Source organism: Limtongia smithiae, assembly GCF_038497785.1.
Source record: "Limtongia smithiae strain NRRL Y-17922 unplaced genomic scaffold V1518scaffold_8, whole genome shotgun sequence".
NCBI classification, from domain to species: domain Eukaryota; kingdom Fungi; phylum Ascomycota; class Lipomycetes; order Lipomycetales; family Lipomycetaceae; genus Limtongia; species Limtongia smithiae.
The window spans coordinates 76,464-98,010 of record NW_027117629.1 but is presented as its reverse complement, the minus strand read 5'-3'; the positions used below and the strand labels follow the sequence as shown (position 1 = coordinate 98,010).

The 21,547-nt window shown below is 55.6% G+C and overlaps 7 protein-coding genes across 7 annotated transcripts; 3 read left to right on the top strand and 4 right to left on the bottom strand.

Annotated features, from left to right (window-relative positions):
* Window positions 1-598: 598 nt before the first annotated feature.
* Window positions 599-2,543, bottom strand: V1518DRAFT_418470 (Mo25-like protein). Its single transcript, XM_066904546.1, has 5 exons — window positions 1,994-2,543; window positions 1,651-1,934; window positions 1,424-1,592; window positions 1,000-1,375; window positions 599-951 (listed from the first exon to the last, which is right to left on the bottom strand). The coding sequence occupies exons 1-5, from the start codon at window positions 2,093-2,095 to the stop codon at window positions 869-871; spliced, it is 1,014 nt and encodes a 337-aa protein (XP_066758658.1). The 5' UTR covers window positions 2,096-2,543; the 3' UTR covers window positions 599-868.
* Window positions 2,544-2,794: 251 nt separating this feature from the next.
* Window positions 2,795-6,863, top strand: V1518DRAFT_418468 (ras guanine nucleotide exchange factor domain-containing protein). The gene has a single exon (XM_066904545.1). It carries the CDS (start codon window positions 2,833-2,835, stop codon window positions 6,595-6,597), a length of 3,765 nt encoding a protein of 1,254 aa, XP_066758657.1. The 5' UTR covers window positions 2,795-2,832; the 3' UTR covers window positions 6,598-6,863.
* V1518DRAFT_374990 (S-adenosyl-L-methionine-dependent methyltransferase) lies at window positions 6,763-8,514 on the bottom strand (the record flags this gene model as incomplete). The annotated part of the gene is made up of 2 exons (XM_066901485.1): window positions 6,763-7,818; window positions 7,876-8,514. 2 exons carry the CDS (start codon window positions 8,512-8,514, stop codon window positions 6,763-6,765), a joined length of 1,695 nt encoding a protein of 564 aa, XP_066758656.1.
* A 937-nt stretch (window positions 8,515-9,451) lies between these two features.
* V1518DRAFT_418463 (uncharacterized protein) lies at window positions 9,452-11,765 on the top strand. Its single transcript, XM_066904544.1, has one exon. It carries the CDS (start codon window positions 9,472-9,474, stop codon window positions 11,356-11,358), a length of 1,887 nt encoding a protein of 628 aa, XP_066758655.1. The 5' UTR covers window positions 9,452-9,471; the 3' UTR covers window positions 11,359-11,765.
* Window positions 11,766-11,813: 48 nt separating this feature from the next.
* On the top strand, window positions 11,814-12,791 carry V1518DRAFT_418462 (Der1-like family-domain-containing protein). The gene has a single exon (XM_066904543.1). It carries the CDS (start codon window positions 12,027-12,029, stop codon window positions 12,723-12,725), a length of 699 nt encoding a protein of 232 aa, XP_066758654.1. The 5' UTR covers window positions 11,814-12,026; the 3' UTR covers window positions 12,726-12,791.
* Window positions 12,792-12,815: 24 nt separating this feature from the next.
* Window positions 12,816-14,978, bottom strand: V1518DRAFT_438330 (uncharacterized protein; the record flags this gene model as incomplete). The annotated part of the gene is made up of 2 exons (XM_066906355.1): window positions 12,816-12,844; window positions 12,881-14,978. The coding sequence occupies 2 exons, from the start codon at window positions 14,976-14,978 to the stop codon at window positions 12,816-12,818; spliced, it is 2,127 nt and encodes a 708-aa protein (XP_066758653.1).
* A 786-nt stretch (window positions 14,979-15,764) lies between these two features.
* V1518DRAFT_384962 (uncharacterized protein) lies at window positions 15,765-21,001 on the bottom strand. Its single transcript, XM_066901688.1, has 2 exons — window positions 20,604-21,001; window positions 15,765-20,548 (listed from the first exon to the last, which is right to left on the bottom strand). Exons 1-2 carry the CDS (start codon window positions 20,802-20,804, stop codon window positions 15,935-15,937), a joined length of 4,815 nt encoding a protein of 1,604 aa, XP_066758652.1. The 5' UTR covers window positions 20,805-21,001; the 3' UTR covers window positions 15,765-15,934.
* Between the last annotated feature and the right edge of the window lie 546 nt (window positions 21,002-21,547).

The window sequence follows — 21,547 nt, the reverse complement described above, 5'->3', positions numbered from 1 at the left end:
AGAGACAAGACAGCGAATACAGCGGCAGGTAATAGTAGCGTCGAACGAGAACGTCCATGGGAACCCAATCCTCAAAAGACGAACTCATCGCCAGATCAACGACGTCCAGACGCGGCAAACAGTAGCAGACACACAGGAAGCCAGCCAGTCGGTCGCAGCAGCCCCGCATGCCGAGCATCCCAAAAGGAATAAGCGTCAACAGCGCTATGAGAGCCAGCCACGACCGTCCAAGAGACACACCCCATGGCTGGAACTGCCGCGTGCGTTAGATTCGAATTACGACCGAGGTGCTAAATCGGTGCGTTTCCGCAGCAAATAAAATGGCCCGCGCAATTAAGCGCGAGACACTTCACCATCTGGCTCTGACCGGAGACTGGGAAATGTGAGCGTGCGCAATGTCATCGATCAACTAGAAGTCATACCTTTCCCCAAGGCTTATAAATAACGCGCCTAAAGGACGCGGTGCGTGAGCTTCGAATGCAATTCTTTCGGCGAGAAGAGCGTGGGGGAAAAAGTGGGAGAGAAAAAATTGGCGGCCTTTTATGGCGGCGATACGTGCAAACTCCCAACAGGAAGACAAGCAGTTCGACGACTCGCATCAACTCATGTCTTCGTGCCTTCTACAAGTAGTCTACGAATAAATGCAGTGCCATTTTGCACGTTGAAACGTTATGCCATGCCATAAAGAAGCAGATTACAGAAAACAACAACAGCCGATCCCATGACAACCCGAAAATAAAACACGGAGGCAGATACAAACGGCTAGCTAGCCAGATCATGTCGTCATGCATGTCACAATCTTGCTCCGCATGAGCGCAGAGCGTTTTTAGAACTTGGAGCAGCGTCAGCAACTGGATGTAAGACGCGACTATGTCCGAGGCGGTTCTAGTGGCCGAAGGTCTGAGATCTGGCGCATGATGAACTGTTTCTCGTCGTTGAACTGGTCGTCGTCTGCCAGGCATTAGAAATAGTACATTGATACCAAATAACCAAACTTACTAGTCCTGTCGCTATGAAATTCCGGCAAAAATACAAGCAGTTTCTCCTGGTTCTTCAGAAGAATATCCAGTACAGGCTTAGTCTTGTTCGGATTCGCGACAAACACCTTAAACACATGAAACGACTCATATTGGATATTTTTGCTTTTGTCGCGCAGCAAATTCATGATTAGTTTAAGATGCTCCGGGGACTCGATGTAAGTCGTCATGATCACGTAGTTAGTCCGGTCTAGTAATATCTCGCCTAATAGCTTTATCGATTGGCGTTTTGTGACATAGTTGGAGGAAAGCAGAAGAGCGTTGAACTGTGTGAAAAATTTTTCGGTGTGGCGGGTAAATAGCTCGAGCGCCAGCGCCTTGTGTCGTGTCAAGAGATCCTGAGGAAGTTAGACACAGAAGAACAAGCTTAGAGCTGCACAGCGTACCCGAAACGTGGAAAATGCATCGCTGGCAGTTTCAAATTCGGGGACTTGGATGTAGTCAAAGAAGCTCCATATCAGGTTGCTTGAGAGAATGATCTTTGCCAGCGACTCGTGCTTCACACACTCACGTAAGATCTGGCCGAGATTCTGGGAGATTTCTGGCCGGTCGTAACTGTGGAAGGATATTAGAACACGAAATAACTCCAAATGAGAACAGGCTTGCGGTATACCCTCTGACCAGAAGGACGATGACCTTAGGACGAGTGCTTAGGTATTCTACTGTGGGGTATCTCGAGCCAATTTGACGTTGAAGCAATGTCGTAAAAACACCAGCGGAGTCCTTACGGAGTTCAAAGTCAAACCGCGATTGACTGGAGACAAGATAGTAAAGCAAATCGAGCTGGTAGGCCTGCTGGGCCAAGAGTGCTATACTGTCTTGATTGGGCTCTGCAGTACCGTCGCCGTGGAGAACGAGCTTCAATTGATTCATCAACCGTGACGTCTCGTCCAGGGACTATGGAGCGAATATGTCAATAACGGGACATGACAGGAAACGTGAAGTACAGCACTGACCTTCTTTCTGTCGTGCTCGAGCTCCTTCAAGTTTTCTGTGAGAGCGCGAACAGTCTCCTGAGGCGACTTCTGTCGGCTTGATCGCGAGAATAAAAACGCCATCGTAGTCTAACAGGCGAGAACCCAAACTGGCGGGGTGATCCAGGGAGGACAGGGGTGGTCGGCGGGAGTCAGTTGAGAAGCAGACGCAGTCGAGCGGCGCGCGCATATGGACGACGCCGAAGACGACGCAAGCGGAGATCGTGAGACGGGGAGAATGCTAAGAACCAGTGAAACTAGGCAGGGGAGCAGGGCCGAAGAACTGTATCGAGTGCGTGCGGAGAAGGTCTTGGAGAGCGAACTGATCGAGCTTCACCGGCGCTGCTGGGAGGACGGACGGGTCTGGGATGAGAGGGTCTGCGCCGGAGGTTTGTTTACGGAGGGATGGGAGGTGTCACGGGGGAAGGAGTACGGAGAGATAGGCTGTGCTGTACTAAAATGCCCGTACGACACTACCCAGCATAACTACCGCTGGGGCTAGGTCTCAAGCGGGAGTACGCTGGGCGCGGGAAGACCCGCGCTGCGACGGGCCGCTCGTCGCCTGGCCAACCGCAGGTATTTGTTTACGGGGGAGAGTCCACGTGACGCTGCCACAGCTAGCCAGCCACGCGGGGCTGGTGGCCAGACACTGCGGGCGCGCCTGCGCCACGTCAGCGGGCGCAGAGCAAGGGGCACCCGGCCGGGAACGCAGGGTGCGCCACAACGGGGCTTGTGTCTATTTATGCGCCACAGTCAACATCTCCTTAGACCCCCTATCGTCACCAGCACAATCTGCAGCGGGTTCCGCGCCAGGCAGCCCCATGGAGCACTCTCCTCCAGCGGCACGCGCTCCGACTTATGCGTCTTGGCCCGGACGCGTCCACGAGCGTGAGCGCGAACGCGACCGACAACGCGGACGCGACTATTCAGACTTGGAGCCAGACCCCCTTGTCGCAGGTCGACAGGGCGCCCACCCACACCACGACGCTGTCCGCGTCACGCGCGTCACACAATCTCCGGCTACTCAGACTACGACTTCGAGTCCGTCGCCGTCCGTCTTTCTCTCGCGTGTGCACACACCTCATACCCCCGGCAGCCTAGGGCCAGTGCTGTACGACGCAGACGCGCCGTTCACGCTGCCTCTCCTGCGCTCATCGCCCTCCATGATGTCTCTTCCCGCACCACAATTTTCCTCCCCCTCCACAGTCCTAGATCAAATTCCAGAGGCCCCCTCTGCGGCAGCCACACCCATGGTCCCCTCCGCCCCAGACTTCTCCCCACGGCCATCCACTCCGCGCGACCTCGCAGAAATGCCCATCGAGTACGACACGAACGGCCACATCAGTGGCATCACACCCGAACGACTAGTCATCATGCTCACGTCACCCGATGCGCTTGACTATGAATTTTTGTCCGATGTGTTTCTCGCATACCGACAGTTCATCACTCCTATGCAGCTTCTCAAGCTGCTCTCTACACGCTTTCAGTGGGCCGTGAATCGCGTCGACGACACTGGACGGACTGTCAGACTACGGACATTTGTCGTCTTGCGGCATTGGGTGCTCAATTACTTTCCACACGACTTTGTACCATCACTCCCGTTACGCATTGCTTTTGTCTCGGTATTGAATGATTTTTCGTCCTATGGTAAGGTCCGAAGCTCCACCGGAGACAGAAGGCTGCTGGGCGAACTTAAACGCTGCTGGATCCGCAACAGCTGTCTATACTGGGACTTTCCGCCATTGACATATGACACCAATGGAGCGCGCATGACCGCGATGAGCTGCTTTGGATTCGTTCTTCAGTCTGGCGGCCATCCCGGCAGCAGAGATCCTACAGTGCGACAACCACACGAACTTCCAGAACCCGCTCCTCTAGTCTCCGCTACCAACAGCCACCAGCACCATTCAGTCTCGTCACCCATTCTCCCGCGATCGCTTCCCACAAATGTCAGGCCCGCATCAGCAGCGTCGTTTGTCTCATCATCCGTCACTTCGCTCTCCAGCAATGGCGCGTCGGCGGCTTCCATCGATGAGCTTGCCGACCACCCTTATACCCCGCCGGTGATCCTACCGCAGGCCGAGAAGAACTGGCATAAACTGCATTGGGGAGCGCTTATTCGAGGCGAAGCAATGGCGTCAATACCTAACGATGAGCAGGCTAGAGTTACGTTCATCGTGCCTTCGTCGCCAAATTTTTCCGATGATGAATTGAACGACGGACCGGACGCTAGGCCTTCTGAGGCAAATGTACAACTGCATAATCAGGAAGACATACGGACTCTGATGTCATCATTAAAGCGGATATTCAAATCACAGCAACCTGCTCTTCCGTCCGCCTCTGCCGACGCGCCAACACAACGGATACGACCGCGAACAAGTATATCTTCGGTCTCCTCTCTTAACCACGTCCCCGGCGCTGAGGACGTTGGGATTCGGATAGATGTCTTGGCCGCCAGCGTGATCGAGAACTACAAGCAACTTACAAGAACGTCGCTCATGTCGTCGGCGACTGCATCACAATCTTCGTTAACCGGGTCATTAGAGCCATCAATTGCGATTCCAGAGGAAGAGGAAGCAGAATTAGGACCGCCACCGAGACTGTCATATACACCCGTTCGGTCTTCTGTTCATTCGGCCATGTACCAGGCTGCAATCAGCCGCGAGCATCTGCACAGGGTCGCAACGCAGACCCCGCGGACAGTACACAACGAGGTTAGCGACATTGAAAGCATGCGAGGGCAGGAGTCTCCCGGCAATAATGAGCACTCCAGCTCCCCGGAAGATTTATCCAGCCCCCCAGGCAATCACTTTAGCGCAGCACGAGTAATATGGCCGGTATCTAGCAATGGCAACAGTGATATGATGAATACTTTGCAATCGACACCCGAGCATGAGTCGTCAGCTCGCACTCATTCTGATGTTGGAAGTGGAAGTCCGAGAATGCGGCGTGGACTACGACGACGCGGAGGGCAAAACATTGGTGAGTACAGCAGAATGCACTCTGGGACTCCACACTCTGGGACCTCGTCGAGCGCGACATCCATGCTGAGCGGTGGCGAGGTTACATCCTTCCGACTTCCGCGGCTTGGTAGTCAATTCGACTTTCTTGGATCGAGTACTTTGCCGCATTCTTCGTCGTCATCTATGTCGCGCTCCAGCCACCGACGATTCTCGATCCGAGGGAACGACCTTGGCTCGAGTTCCGTAACAGGACACAGCGATGGCAGCGCAGCATATATCGGAATCCCGGGAATTTCAAATGATATTATGGCGCGAGAACTGTCGAAGCTTGCAGCCATACCGTACGAGGACAGCGATTCCGCGAAGAATGAAGACGCGGTGTCTCGCGCTCTGAGGAAGCTTGAAGGTGACGGGCCCAAGGCTCCTCCGACACCGGCCAAGGTTTCCACCGCATTCACAGCAACTAGTGCAGCGTCTTCTGCTGTGCCGTCAGTACAGGATACTAGCGACGACGATATTCGCACACCGTCGCGACTACACGGAGCTGTTGAGCGGAACGCGTGGTTTGTCGAAGGCATTGTTGCGCCGTCGTCAGTACCTATGCAAACTGATCGCCTCGTCCTCACCACTCCAACACGCACTGGTATCGATGTTTCCGCCAACACCGCGACCTCGTCACCGCTCGCACGACGCGGTGCACGTAACCGTTTTAGCTCGTCAAGCTCACTCGAGGAGCGTCAATCGATGCTGAGCACCGAATCGAGCATGATCTCGCTAAGCATACACTTACCGTTCGTGCTCAAGTACCGCGCGCGCAAGCTTGCGGAGCAGTTTACGCTGATCGAACGCGACGCGCTTGCGGAAATTGATTGGCTCGAACTAATCAGTCTACGCTGGCACCAGAACGTCAAGCCAGTGCAAGATTGGCTGGAATTCGTATCCAGCCAGAGTAGTGATGCTCCCGCTGCCGCGCCGGGAATCGTCAACGACGAAGGCCGTAAACGCGGCGTGGAGCTGTTATTTACGCGCTTCAACTTGATGACGTCATGGGTCACGTCAGAGATCCTTCTAACCCGCAACCTCGCAGAACGTGTGCGCGTACTAGTCAAGTTCATTCACATCGCCGTGCACGCACACGCGCTGCAAAATTACTCAACGATGATGCAAGTTACTCTCGCGCTCGCCTCGCCTACCGTGCAACGACTCGAATCCACATGGGCCGGTGTTGCGCCTGAGGACATGCGAGCGTTTAAAACGCTTGAGGATGTTGCATCTCCTATGCGGAATTTCAAGAAACTCCGTGCGGAGATGGATCGCGTGGACGAGAATAAAGGATGTATTCCTTTCATAGGACTATATCTCTCAGATCTGACCTTCAACGCTCAGCGCGACGCGTATTCGAAGACGCATCCCGCGATGGTAAATTTAGACCGATTCGTCTCCGCGGCACGCATTATCAAGAATCTTCTACACCTCGTGCAGACTGCACGCGTGTACGACTCGGCGGGCTTGGCTACCGCAACCAGTGACGACGAGGCAGACTTAATGTCGCGATGCTTATACATCTCATGTCTCGACGACGAGGAAATCGACGAGTGCTTTGGGCTTCTCGACGACCCATGAAGTGCTGTGTATTATTATATTCAAAAATTTGCTAGGATAGCGTGTTTTAGTTGATGTGTTTATTCATTAGCATAGGCGCTTGGGACATATTTATATGCATGTACGAGTGTTTAGAGATCAAATCAACTTTTTTTGTGCTCTATAATCAAACATATGCAGGACAAATCATCGCATCAAGTACTTTTGGCTAGCAATACGCGCAGCGCCGGCATCGACATCGACGCCAATGATATACTCGCGGTTATTTTCCTTGCGTTTCGCGTACGAAAACTTGCAAACAATCTCCGGGCAGTCTACCGGCACTTCCACGGGCTTATTGAATAAGCACGCCGCGGAGCGCCAGTGCGTGTACTTAGGACCCCAAGGGCCGGTTGTGAATCCGAGAGAACCAGACTGCATCTTGAATGACTCTGCTCGCGCTCCATCAGGCACTACTTCATCGCGTGAACGGGTGAAGTAAGTGTCGAAATAAATCACGACGCCATCCAACACACGGTCAAAGTCGCGACTGGCAGACAGCTGCAATGTGCACTGTGCGTCGGTAAATTCGAGCTCGGGAACTGTGATAGTGTGTAGCAGCAGCTTCTTGAACACTGCAGGCTGTGGCGCGGGGATGGAAGCGACGGGGAAGGAGTCCACGAGGACGTCATCGAAAATACGGGGCTTCATAGCCGACATGCGGAATCCGTAGACGTCGTTCCAGAAGTTGATCTTGTCGTTGATGTAAGTTTCGTCGCGCAATGGCACCGCAAGAAGGCGACATTCCGCAGGTACCATGAGACCTGTAGGCGCAAGGTACCTGTCGCGCGCGTAGAGAACTGAGTCAAGCATTGCCTCATAGAGCAACGCGTAGCCCATCCACTCTGAGATAATGATGTCGACCTGCTCAACAGGCAAACGAACTTCCTCAATTCTGCCTCTGTAACATTGCACAACGCCCTCCAATCCGTTCTCATGAACATTCGCGATTGCCTTCTCAATGATATCCGAGTTGTCCACCGCAAAAACACGGCTCGCGCCGGCCTTGGCAGCAAACATGGACAAAATACCCGTGCCGCAGCCAACGTCAAGAACAGTCTTGTTCTTAAAGACGTCTTTGTTGTCATAGATAAAGTCGCGGTACGACTCTGTGCGGATTGTATCCTTGAGCATGGTCTCGTGTATCTCATTATACGAGTACGAGTCGAAGTAGTGTGCATCGACCGGAGGTTTTTGCTGTGTCTTTCGTCGGGGACGGTGCTTTTGGCGACGTTTTGACCCGGCGGCTGACGAGGCAACGGAGGAAGATGACCCGGACGATGAGTCTGACTCGGAGCCGGAAATGGAGGAATCGACGTCCTGGCTGATGATGGTGGAAATAAAGTCCTTGTACTGATCAAGCGTGTCCTGGTTCTGCTTGAGCTGTGTCTGCAGCATCTTGGCGTGCTCGGCTGCGTCGCGAATTTTGGCCTCGAGCTCTCCCTTGGTGTACTCTGGGGGGACGACGTCCTCGAGAACGGCCTCCCTATCGTCAGCCTCCTCGGCGTCCTCCTCGTCGTCGACGTCCTCAATGCTGAACAGCAAAGCATCGTCCTGCACAACCGGCTTCAGGTACTGTGAATCCTCGAGAAACAGTTCGGGGTGGTTCAGCTCGGGGGTTTTCCCAAGCTTGACTTGCGAGCGGATGTAGTTGACAAGCTTGAGTTGCCCGAAAAAGTCGAGCCCAAGTCCCTTCCGCAGGCGGTTAAAATCAAAGTCGTGGTCCGCCGCGCAATGAGAAAAAACCCCGGCAGCGTCGTCAAAAGTGAGCTCGCAGAAGAGACAGACCGGTCGTGTCTCGTCGTCGTTAGTCCAGTCCGAAGCGGACTCTAGCTCGTTGGACTGGATAAGATCCTCAAAGTCCTCATCCTCAGAACCGTCTTCGGCGACAACAGTCATCCACGGCATAGGTGTCCGCCTAGGAGCAGGAGTCGCCATTGCAGATGTTCAGTCGGTCGTGTGCTGGACAGGGAGGCTAATTATATTATATGCAAAGCGCGACGCGCAAAAAAAAATTGGCGATGCGCCCTGAGTGCGGCTCACGCGGTGCGGAGCAGCACTCCCGGCGCCCCGTGATCGCGGTCTTGCTCGTATCCCCCGCCCGTATTCAAACCAACCACACTCCATGGACCCCGCACATCGAAACGAATACCAGCGCATGACGCAACTGCAATCCAGGCCTTCTGTGGTTTACCTGCATCCGGTGAATGCGCCGCAAGAGCTAAGGCAACAAGACGTCACGGGATGGCAACCGACCATGCGCATGGACAATGGCGCCTATAGATTTATCGTGCCCTCGCAGCTGGCGCAGTTTTTGTCGATCGGCGTGTTGGCACGCGTTATTGTGTGTATTCTCGTGTGGAATCACTCGCCGGGACTGGCATGTGCCGTGATGTTGTATGTAGTGCAGAGCGTTTGGCACAGCGTGGCTTGTTCAGCCGTATATAGTTTAGATCTGCGCAAGTCCGCAGAAGTGTGGTGTTCCTGGCCTGAATATTAATCTCTAACCATAAACTAGGTTACTATATTTTGGTCGCGCGCTGGATGATCGCGCTCAGGCACACGCTACACCTCCGCCCATGACGATGCAGAACCACGAGCCTCAGAGACCAGGGCTGATAATGCCGCAACGCGTGCAACATCACCACCCGTCGTGCATTCCGGGCGCAGGCGCGTCCCAACGACGCAGCGCAGCGCCGGCGCCGCGGGTTGCGCGCCGGCCGGTGCAGAAGTAGGGCTGAGACGCGCTGGCAAGCGCGGCGGAGAGACAGGGAACACTGGCGGGGGCGGAGAGAGAGAGGAAACGGGGGAGGGGGGGGGTTTATACTTGGGGGCTGCGAGACACGAAATTAAGTAATGCAGCTAAGAACGGCTGAGAACGGCGAGAACGCGACCGAAGACGCGACAAGACGCGTCACAAGGGTCAGGGCTCGCAGAACGCCAAAGCGCGAGCTCGTTCGCTCCTCGCCCGCTCGGTTCGCCCCAGCGTTTATTCTGCGCAGCGACTCCTTTTCCCCCCACTACACCACACGCTCCCTCTACCCGCCCAGTCTCTCGTTCCCCCCGCACCGCGACGCCATGCTCACAGCCATAAACAACATGTTCTCGTCATGGGGTTCCGCGTCCTCTGGCGCCACCGTCGTTCGCCCTGTACAGTCCGGCAGCTCCTCAGCCGCGTCCTCGTCCAACCCCTACTTCGCGTCCGCTTTCGACTCTACCACCCACCTCACCCCGCCGACGCCTGTTTATACGCCCGGCATGCGCTCCTTCTCCACCGTCTCCCTCTCCGCCGACCTACCCATGATCCCCGCCGCCTCCCCTGGCGCCGCCTCTGGCTCCCCCACCGTGCGACGCGACCTCGATGACGTCGCGCCTGGAACACCTGGCGCCTCAAGCAACCACTCCACCATTCAGCTGCAGGACTTCCGCGATGGTATGCCCCCCGCGCCTCCCGTTGCGCTCTCGCTCTCCCGCATCGCGCGCTGGGCCGAGCGGAACTACCCCGAGCTGTACGACAATATCAACTTCGGCGCGTTGGCGGCTGACGTTGACGCGCTCGAGCGCGCCACAGAGTGTGTGCTCCCGCCTGATGTGCGCGAGTACCTCCTCACCTACGATGGCCAGGAGCGCGGTGGTAAGCCGTGTGGTCTGATTTACGGCGTTGCCTTGCTAGACTCGGACGAAATCATCGCCGAGTGGGGTACCTGGCGTGCGGTCGCGAACGCGATCGAGCAGGACGAGCGCGAGGCTGCAGCCGCTATCGCCGCTGCGCGAAGCTCTTCTTCTGCCTCGTCAGAATCATCTGCATCTTCCACAGCTATTCCGCATCGTCGCCGACTCGACTTCCGATCTCAGCAGACTAGTGTCCCTGAGCACGCCATTCTGCCAGTTTATGCGAGCACGGGCTGGCTGCCACTCGCAAAGGACTACTGCGGCAACAACATTGCTGTCGACATGTCGCCAGGACCGACTGGCAACTGGGGTCAGGTGATTCTCTTTGGCCGCGAGTTCGATCGCAAGTACGTGATCGCGCGCTCCTGGGCGCATTTCCTGGCTATGCTCGCCGACGACTTCGAGGATGGCAGATGGAGCGTGGACGAGGATTCAGAGGAGCTCTGGTTTGTCTCCGGTAACAAGATATACATATACTTCGACGTCCTGAAGCGACGCGCCGAGCGTGCTGCCGGCCACTTCACCCAAGTGCAGCAGCAGAAGAACACCTACGCACGCAACCCGGCGACGCATCTCCAGCAACCGCCACCCCCGCGGACGCAGCAGCAGAAGCAGGGTCAGATCCGCCGGAAACCACGACCGGCGCCACTCTATGCTGCGCCGCCGCCAGCGTCGTCGTCGTCGACTAACCTGCTGAGCGCTGCGCGCAACGCCAGCACCGCATCGCTTTCGCTTCCGCCAAGCCCCGGCATTGTCTCTGCACGTCTGCCGCGCACACCGCAGAAGACTCCTATGTCGGCCGTCGTATCGACACCAACGCCAGCAACAAAAATCGCACCGCTGTCGCCGCCAGCACAAGCAGAGAGCAGCAGCGCGGCCGCTCCTGCAGCACCCGTGGCTGAGCCTGCTACATCGAAGCCTGCTGAGGTAGTCGCCGAAGTTGCGGTCCCTGCCACTACCACCGCCGCAATCACAGACACAAACGAGGCGTCAGCGCCAGAGCCAGGGCCAGCAGAGTCATCAGCGTCATTGTCGTCGGTGGCTGTGTCAGCGGAGGAGTCATCGTCATGAATTGCACCGTCGTCGGTGCACTAGTAATGTCTTGTACAGCTTTGGGTTGTCTTGGGGTGTTTATTTCCATTTTGTTTCCTCTCTTTTTTGTTCGTGTTGTCGCTGTTTTGCTCTTTGTGTCTCTCATCATACCGTTGTTGCCCGTCATTTTTTTTTTGTTCAGCCAGGATTATTATGCTATATCAGTCGCTACCCATAAGCAACCATGTGATTATATGAATGTAACGTAACGCGCGTCGTCGGGCACGCACGGGCTGTTTTGTAGAACCTCTCAGCACTCGTTTTTTGTTTATGGCTTGTAGTGTGGACACAAGCAACCGTATTTCTTTTTTTGAAAGTTCTGCGTATTGTACATACACAAATGGCCGCTAGTTGGATCCCAAATATATAAGCGCACGCATAAAGAAGATGCGTCTAAGCCGGGCGTCGCGTTTCAGAACCGTCGCGCCGTGTTACTCGGTGTCAGCGACGAGTACACAGCGGGTTTAGTGCCCACTTCACCAACATGTGTGGTGCGCAATCTGTATCAGTACGCGCTCTCCTGCTGTCCTCATCCCGCGAACGATCTACACGCGACTAGGACCAAAAAGCTTGAGAGAGGCGCGCGTACTCGTGACGGATACATCCCCTCCGCCCGGCGTCCAGTACACCATCCGACCTCTGCGACTATGGCCGCAAACGGCGGCGGCGGCGTGATTGTGCCGCTTGAGCGCTGGTTCTTCGACGTGCCACCCGTGACGCGCTGCTGGACGACACTTTCAGTACTCACCTCTGTGCTCGTACAATGCGACGCCGTCTCGCCATACCAACTCTTCTTTACGTTCCATACCGCGCTCACCCGACGACAGTACTGGCGCTTTGTGACCACTTTCCTGTACTTTGGTCCGCTCTCACTCGATTTCGTGTTCCACATCTTCTTCATGTCGCGATACTCCCGCATGCTTGAGGATTCTTTTTTTAGAGGACATACCTTTGATTTCATGTGGCTTATGCTCTACGCCGCCACAGCGCTCATCCTGCTCTCGCCACTTGCCTCACTGCCCTTCCTCGGCTCGCCGCTCTCCTTCGCGCTCGTATACATCTGGGCGCGACGAAACCCCGCCATCCGGCTCTCCTTTCTCGGGTTATTCGTCTTCTCCGCACCGTACCTACCCTGGGTTCTCTTTGGCTTCTCGCTCGTCTTCAACTCAGCCGTCCCCAAGGGCGACCTACTTGGTATTGCGGTAGGACACGTGTATTTCTTCTTGGAGGACGTGTTCCCCCGCATCTACGGCGTCAGACCGCTCGCTCCTCCCTGGCGCTGGCCGCTCTGGCATTCGATTTCCACCCGACTGCACTCCCTCCGCATCCCATTCCTCCGCCAGTAACTCTCTTGCGATAGCAGTCTTGTTTATAAGATAACTGTAAATATACATCATAAACAATACTTGAAACACAAAGACAAGTAAACAAACAACCTACTGATGCTCAAGCAAACGTTCCTCATCTGGCATGATCCCAGAAACAGCACTCGCGCCCGCACTGCCCGAGTTGATCGTGCGCAGCCAGCGACTTCCAAAGAACAACGAGACGATAACAATAAACGCAATCACACCAACTATTCCAAAGAACCACTGCAGCGACTCTGTGCCCTCACCGGGAACCTTGACGTTCATACCAAACAAGCCGGTGATCAAGTTCAACGGGACGAGCACGGTACCCAGAAGTGTGACCTTGGACAACATGCTAGTCACCCGATTGTTCGCGTGGAACGACTCAACCTGCAGTTGCGCGAGGTAGTTTGCATGCGACCGCGAAAGAATCTTCTCATACGCGGAAAGATTCTGGTACATCGTCACGATATGGTCCTGAATATCGCCGAGGTAAAGACCGATCTCGCCCTTCGGCGCAACGTCCCACTGCTCGTTGCACCGCTTGGCAAACATCTTGATGACATCCGCCTTGCCAGAAAGCAACCGCATGAGCGTCATAATCGTCTTGCGCGCCTCACCGATGCGCTTGAGCATGTATCCAAAATCCGCCTCGCGTGCAACAAACACGGAGTCTTCAATGCCCTCTGCCTCCTTCTCAACCTCACGCAAGATAGGCGCAAAGCTATCCGTGATGTCATCAATCAACGCGTAGCAGATCCAGTCAGCAGACACGTTCACGTAGTCGCGCAACTGGCGAATTCGGCGACGCACGTTCGCAGTATGGTCGACCTCAGAAAAGTGGAACGACAAAATCCCATCGCGGAACACGACCATGTACATGTTCACAGGTTCAAGAAAGTCCTCGGAGGTCTTGTCTTGCTCGAACGTGCGGAAACAAACAAAGTAATATGATCGGAAAAGCTCGACCTTCTCGCGCGTCTCCTTCTCGCGCACGTCCTCGGCCGTTAACGGATGGATTCCAAACGCCTTGGCAAGCATTTTCACCTCGGCATCGGTCGGATTCAAGCAGTCCAGCCACCACGTGCCATTCTCCGTATCAAACAATTCCGCAAATGACTGTCCCTTGCCGGTAAGAAAGCAAATCTCCGGCGCGTGGATAGTCTCCTCAGACTCGGAGCAGAACAGACTGAACCGATCGTCCATATCGGCATGCTGTGCAGCAGCACGAAGCAACTCAGCTTTCTCGTCTTCAGTAGACGTGCCAGATACGCCGCTCTCACCGGAGGGAGCAACCGTGACCTTGGGTGTAATCGCGGCCTTGTTATGGATGTCCGCCGCCGCGCCAAGTGACTGCAACGGACGCGCGCCGCTATTCGTCGAAAACGTGAGCCGACGACCAACACCACCGAGATCATTATCAGCACGTCGCGTACGCAAGGGAAGAGTAGTCCATTCCTCCTGCTGCGCAGCGGCAAACTCTTCAATCTCGTCGAAATCAATACCGTTGATGCGCTGGTGCTGCAAGTGCATAGGGAAGCACACGTCCTCCTCCGTCTCATCCTCAGAGTTTACACGCGAGCGCGCAGACGAGTCGGAGTCAGATTCGGCCGCCTTCTCGTTGTTAGCCGCCGCAGCGGCGTTCGCAGCCATGCCAGTGGCAGCAGCCTCGCGGGTAGCGTCGCGTGCAACGGCATCAGTCGACGGTACGCCGCCGGTCTGCATATCCGTGAACGTAGGACGACGAGATGGGGTAATTTCGTTCGACGTACGACGCGAGCGCCGGCCGCGACCGCCAGAGACGATGCTGTTGCGGCGCGCAGTTGAATGCGGATGGTTAGGCGACGACGAGAACGGGTTAGCGGTGTCCGTGACTGTCACAATAGGCGGCATGTTGATCGCAATCGACCCACCAGACGGCCGCACTGCAATCGCAGCAGCCGCTTGCAACGAAGACGCAGTTGGCGGCGGCAGCGGCGTAGTAGGACGATCAGCTGTCTCCACGTCCTCCTCGGCATCAGCCTCATATGCCGTCGAGTCAATATCAACAGCAAGCGAGTCGACGCGCCCACGCACGGGTTCGTCATCAGACGATACGCGCCGGAAGTACCCGTTAGCAGATGTCGCGGAGGGCGAGGAGTGGGGTTCGGCAGAATAGACGGTGGCGCGGATGGGCAGCGTCTCCGGCTGGTTACGGTGGTCGTAGAGCTCGCTTGCGGGCTGCATCGGGGAGTTTGCACGCGTGTCCATTTTGGCGACAACGTACGACAGAGAAAATGAGAACTAGCGACGACGATAGTGATGCACGAGCGAAAGTACTCGCCAGCTAGCGAATATAGTAGATACGGCGGACGGCACGCAAGATGATCCGGTAGGACCCGGCACGGCAAAAGGAGAAGGACGCCAGAGTGAAAGATCTGGCGGAAAATAAGCCAGGCAGGAGCTGGAGGTAGAAACAGAGGCAGACACCGAACAGAAACGCGGGTGAGTGGAGTGGCGGCGGGGTCGCAGGTCAATTACGGGGGCTTGTCGGACGACGCCTTGCAGAAGCGGAGGCGACGAGGCAGCGGCGGTGCGCGAAACAGAGAGGCCAGGGTGACGAGCGAGCGCAGCAGCAACAGGAGCACGACTGGAGAGACGCACGCCGGAGCAGGAGCTGGGGAAGGGGCGGAGGGTGGAAGAAAAAGAGGAGGCAAGGAGAAGAGAGAGGCGAGCGGGAAAAAAGCGCAGGGTGGCGGCGCCAGGGCCTAAGTGCTGCAGCCAGCGACAGCAGCTCCTGCGCGCTTTTGGCTCTACGAGGACGGCCAACAGTCCTCCATATTCCCTCGCAAGCCTATTCTACACCGCCGCTACCACAGAGTGATCCCGCCACCGCCTCGAGTTAACCACAGCGCAGATCCGTGGCCGCATCCAGTATCCAACTCGTGCAAGGCCGGAGGCAAAATCACCACCGCCGCACCCGCACGTGCCCACGTGATCGCGGTACGCGCATACTGCACAACGCGCGGTGCAGCCAACGTCGCGTCTGCATATATATATCCCCATACCATTTCTCTATTTCCACAAGCTTCCCCTTCATACAAGTCCGTTCGTAAATACAGTTGCACAGTGCACCCCACCCCAGTCTATAACCACAGCAGCCACCATCTATCAAGACGTGATCGCAAGACAACAAGATCAAAAAAATAACGCATGAACAATCAAATCTACTGCTCGTAGCCCTCCTCCACCACATTATGGTCGCCCACAATGCGCAGGAAGACCTGCTCTAAGCTCGCCTGTGACACGGCGTAATAAATCACACCCATCTCCTCCTTGCCATCCTCGATCGCCTGGAAGATCTCAGACACGCGGAGTCGCCGTCCGCCGACAGCAGTAGTGCGCACCGCAAGCTTCACCTGCCCGTGGTACATCTTATCCTCAACGCGTACTGCGTGCCCAGCAAACCGCTTCTCTGCCCAACGCACAATAGACTGCATCTGCTCCTCCGTCGCGTTCACGCCGGACGTGCACAGGAAGCTCAGGTAGTACGCGTCGCCATACCGCTCGCGTAGACGATCACTCGTACCGACAGCAAGCAAGTTCTTGGCGAGAATACCTGCGCGCGAGCACAGTGCGTCCGCCTCCTCCATGGAGTGCGTTGTCAGTACAATACTGCGACCGCCGGCAACATTCGCAAGCGTGCGCCACATGACACGCTTACTAGCGGCATCCATGCCCGACGACGGTTCGTCCAGCAACAGTACTGACGGGTTCGCCATCAGCGCGATGCCAAGCGACAGCTTGCGCCGGTTACCACCGGAAAGCTTCGCCGCCATCCGTCGCGAGAACCGCGACAATCCGACAGCTCGGATAAGCGCCTGCACATTGTGTTTCACCTCATCGCCGCTCAGACCGCGCAGCTTGGCGTAGAACGTAAGCGTCTCAAGCACGTTCATCTGATCAATAGCATCGAACTGCGGGCACACGCCAAGATGCGTGCGGGCATGGGCACGGTTCTCGTTCACGCTCACATCCTCCACGAAGACACCGCCAGCCGACGGAATAAGCTCACCACGGATCATGTTGAACGTCGTCGACTTGCCTGCGCCGTTGGGTCCAAGTAGCGCAAAGCACTCGCCCCGTGCAACCGCAAACGACACATCCTCAACCGCGACAAACTTTCCAAACCGTTTCGACAGATGCGACACACGCAGTCCGTCAGTGCATTCAGGATGATCCACACGCTCAATCTCCGCCGCAAGATCCTCGTCCAGCATCGCCGCCTTGTTCTCAAGGTCGCCCTTTGCGAAGCGGCCATTCAGACGCAGTCTGAACCGACCAGAGTCCCACCACAGCAGAATGCCATAGTAAAACATAGACTGCAGAATCAAGTACAGGATAGGTCCACCGAACGCTCTGATGTTGCCATAGTACGAGAACTCTTCCTCTCCGTCGCACATCTCAGTAAACAAATTCAACGACAAGAATAAGCCTTTGATCAAGTTTGGCATCGGTGCCACCGCCGCAAGCGTAAAGTGCACCTTCAAGATGATCTCATCCGTCTTCAGTGCCGGCGCAAACGTGTTCACAGCGAGATATGCAATCAGATACACCAAGAAGTAAATGCATTGGAACGCCGCCGTCAGCGCAAACGCCGCAAGCTGCGTCGCCGCGATCAGAGAGATCACAAATGCAAAAAGCACCGACGCAATTCCGTAGAGCAACATGATCAAGAACAAATACCCAAGCCCGTACCAGTACGGATTCGATGCGCCAAAGATAATCACGCAAACAACCGACGAGACAAACACGAGCGCGGCGTCAAACAACAAATAAGCAGTCCACAACGGCATCACGCGCAGACCGTTCGAGTAGTGCAGTGCACGCACGTGCTGGATGCGCTCCATAGTCGGGTACAGTGCCGCAAACGCGGGGTACGCACCCATTGCGAGACAGAAGTAGATCACAAACTGCAGCGTGTCGCCCATAGCTGGGATCCATGGATACTGGAAAGGTGAATAATCCGTGAGAATAACCGCATTTCCTTGGCCACGAACGTTGTCAAGAACAGTCATCATCAGAGGGCCGCTCACAACCCCGAGCCCGTTCGCACGGAACGCGACTGTTGGAGGATCCAAGAACACACCGCCGGGAGTAACAGTTGAGTAGTTCGCTCGAATCTCCTCCATGAACTGGTCACGAGTCTCAACAAGCGTGATATTGTCCACAATGTTGCGGTACGTCAAAATCTGCATGACGGTCTCATTGCCAGTTCCCTCGTACGTATCAGCCATCTCGAGATACGGCGCAGCCAGAGCAGCAGCGGTGGCAGAGTCGACAGGCGAAGGACCAGCAACGACATGCAGCTGATCGCGGGTAACCTGGCGTGGGCTGAGATCGCGAATAATCTGCTCAAGCACATTATCCTCGACATTGCAGGAACCGCCATTGTACGAGCGAACAAAGATCATGGTAATACCGCCAACGATAATTGGCAAGAACAGCATGCCAAGCACAGGTAAAGGATGGCGACGAGCAACGATCACGCGCTTCCAGATCATAGTCCAAATCTGTCCCCACATGCCGATGATCTTGCCCTCCTTCAAATCCAAGCCGTTGGCCTTAGTACGCTCGATAAGTCCGCGCTTCTCGTCCACAACAGAGTTGGTCTCGCTGCTCGACTCGGACGTCGATCCATAGATAGCACCATAAGACGGCGGCTGGCTCTTCTCAGTAGCAGCATCATCGGAAAACAAAACATCGTTCTCATCCAATAGCTCCTGGATCTCGCTGTCGGAGTCAGCGACAAGCTTAAGGAACACATCCTCAAGCTGCGGTCCAGAAACACGTAATTCTTTGTGTCCAGCATTCTCGAGTTTCGTAACAAGCTGCGTAACCTGCGCGCCGTTCTCGGCTTCATAGACCATCTCACGACCAGAGCCGGGGGTGATTGAGAACACACGATAACCGTTTCCGAATCCTTCCTTGAGCTCGACCGGCGAGCCGGAAGCCTTCAACACACCACGCGCGAGAATAGCAATATGGTCCGCAAGCAAATCAGCCTCGTCCAAGAAATGAGTCGTAAGAACAAGCGAACGCTCGCCACGTGACGCAAGTAGGATATCCCAAATACGACGACGCGAGAGCGGGTCAAGACCAGAGGAAACCTCATCGATACAGCACACCTTTGAATCACCGACAAACATAGCTGCAAGCTGAAGCTTCCGCTTCTGGCCACCGGAAAGAGCCTTGGACAAAAATTTGCGCTTGGGCTGGAGATCGCACTGCACGACGAGCGCAGCGACTTCTTCCTCAAGCGTCTTCTCGGGACTGCCCTTGACGCGACCCCAAACACGGACGTGCTCCTCGACGGTAAGCTCATCCCAGAGCACGTTCTTCTGCGGACAAATTCCAAGCGAGGTAGTCGTGCCGAATTCAATCACGCCCTCGGTTGGCTTCTGAATACCGGCAATCATCTCAAGTGTCGTCGTCTTGCCAGATCCGTTCGCGCCAAGAAGACATGAAATCTCTCCAGCGCGGAATGAAACATCTAGGTCGTTAACAGCGATGACCGGAGAGAGTTTCTTGCGGGGCTGGAACAAGCCGGCCAGCGAAAAAGGGTGGTAGATCTTGGACACATGCTTAATCGAGAGCGACTTCTCTGCATCAGGAACAGCAGCGGAGATACGCGAGTGTGTGCCGTAGAGCACACGCTCAGCTGCCATACCCATGAACAGATAGAACGGAATCTGAACAATCGCACCGAGCCAGAATACAGCCGGAACAACGACACCGGTTGGCGGCACCTCACCGAGATGAAGCGGCATAACAGCACGCTCGAAGCGGGCATTGGTCTGCATGTAGTACACGTAGTTCATGGGCGGAAAGACAAAACCAAGCGCACCGGCGGCGCCACCATCTTCAGGGTGCATTGTCGACTGAACGGTAGTCATAATAGCGAGCATAACACACACACCGGTAGAGATAATTCCCGAGAGCTGCGCCTGACGGAACGGTTGAGAAAGAAAGAGCGCAAACGACACATTCGCGAGACCGTTAAGGACATGGAAGATGATAATCGTGCCAAGATCGGTGTTGTAGAACATGGTGCGGCCGACAGCAATGCCGACGATGATCCAGCCGGGGAGGTACAGCCCCGAGAACGAGATGAAGAACGACAAGTGCCGTGCCATCTTAGTGCAACCCATGCTCTCGAGCAGCGTGGACAGTCCGAGCTCGCGCTCGTAAGCGACAACGCCGCAGAGATGGTACACAATACCGATCATCGCGATGAACATAGCCGGAGACATGTATTGGATCAGCACGCGCATGTACTGTACGCGGATGTCTTGTTCATGCTCAGCCTGGCTGCGGGAGGTGTACGCCACGATATCAGGTGCGTCAGCAGCCTGATCGAGTCCGAGAATCGCCGAATCAACACCCCACTGCACTGGCAGCAGATATCGCTCGACGTCGCTGTTATGGTCATTCACATGCACGCCAAACATGCCGACATCCGCTCGCAGTGTGTAGTTGTAGAATCCGAGAGTAGGGTTGAAGGTGTTCCACTGCACGGCGCCAAGACAGTTCGAGGAACCGCGCAGGTTCTGCTTGCAGATGTTAAGTAGTTGGATCGGGTCATCGAGCTCAATGACCTGGTTCGGAGGGACGCCCTCAGTGACAATCATCATGAGTTCCCGCACCTCAGGAGTGACGGTACCGTTTTCCATGTAGTACACAAAGTCGCGGTCGCCAATTGCTTCAGCCACTGTGCGAACAGGTGCGGGTTCGGCGACACCATACTCCGCGCCGGGCGTGAACAGATTCCGGGCATATCCCTATTCTCAGTCAGCTCGTGCTACTCCCGCAGTGCAATCTCGCTTCGCTGCATACCAGAACCCACATGAACGCAACAGGGAAGATGAACGCGCGGAATACAATCCAGAACCAAGTGCGCCGGAAAGATATACCGCATTTGTACGAAAGTGCCCACGTCTGTCTCCATACCGTAGCCCAGTACTGGCGTCTCTGAGCCTTATCCGCGGATTCCTTCGTCATTGCCGAGTTCTCGAGCAGAGGCTCACTCGCCGCCATTTTGATATCGCTTATCAGAAAACTTGCTCAGCGCCTGTAATGCAAGCAGCTGTGAACAGTTACTGTACAGTGAAAGTCTCGGCGAGTGCGACGGAACTGCGTGAGACGGATCCTGCTAGTCGCGTCGAACAGAAGCTATAGATCAGGATTGTCGTCGCGGCGAAGGTACTGCTGGCTGCGAAGGTGCACACGAGTCGACACTGGAACGCCCCTTCCGCCGCGGGAGGCGCGACGGCAGTACGAACACGACGGCCACAGACCCCTCAGTGACATACCGCAGTTAAGCGCCGCACGGCATGTCACGTGCGCAATCAGGGCTATCTTATCTGCGGCCCGGCTGGAAGTTAGTTCGGGTTAGGGCTCATGGCACACGATATCCACGCGATCAGCGCTGCTCAGTGCTGTTGATGAATTCATGTCATATGGTTTATGGACCGGGCCGGGTTGTTCGCTCTATAGTCTGCGGGTCGAACCGCGAAATGCGTGAGGCGCAGCCCTGTTCGGATATGACTTGAGCGAGCGCTACCGGTGGAGATCGCTGACTCCGAAATTGAATAATCACGTGATCACGCGTCAAGTTTTTTATCCGCAAGACGATCAGTAAACATGGAGCCGTATGCGACGTGTAGAGGTGTCTAAACGGTCCATAGGAGCCAGGCAGATACGTGAGTCGTCTCGATGTGATGATTGCGCGACCGTTGCCAGTTCTCCCCGTGTACGCATCTTCACACTTTCGCGACTGT

Coding starts and splice junctions, on each gene's coding strand:
- V1518DRAFT_418470 (XM_066904546.1), bottom strand. CDS start 2,095: ATGGCGTTTTTATTCTCGCGATCAAGCCGACAGAAGTCGCCTCAGGAG. Junction 1,935..1,993: donor TCGAGCACGACAGAAAGAAG/GTCAGTGCTGTA, acceptor TTCGCTCCATAG/TCCCTGGACGAGACGTCACG. Junction 1,593..1,650: donor ATCGTCCTTCTGGTCAGAGG/GTATACCGCAAG, acceptor ATCCTTCCACAG/TTACGACCGGCCAGAAATCT.
- V1518DRAFT_418468 (XM_066904545.1), top strand. CDS start 2,833: ATGGAGCACTCTCCTCCAGCGGCACGCGCTCCGACTTATGCGTCTTGG.
- V1518DRAFT_418463 (XM_066904544.1), top strand. CDS start 9,472: ATGCAGCTAAGAACGGCTGAGAACGGCGAGAACGCGACCGAAGACGCG.
- V1518DRAFT_418462 (XM_066904543.1), top strand. CDS start 12,027: ATGGCCGCAAACGGCGGCGGCGGCGTGATTGTGCCGCTTGAGCGCTGG.
- V1518DRAFT_384962 (XM_066901688.1), bottom strand. CDS start 20,804: ATGGCGGCGAGTGAGCCTCTGCTCGAGAACTCGGCAATGACGAAGGAA. Junction 20,549..20,603: donor TTGCGTTCATGTGGGTTCTG/GTATGCAGCGAA, acceptor GACTGAGAATAG/GGATATGCCCGGAATCTGTT.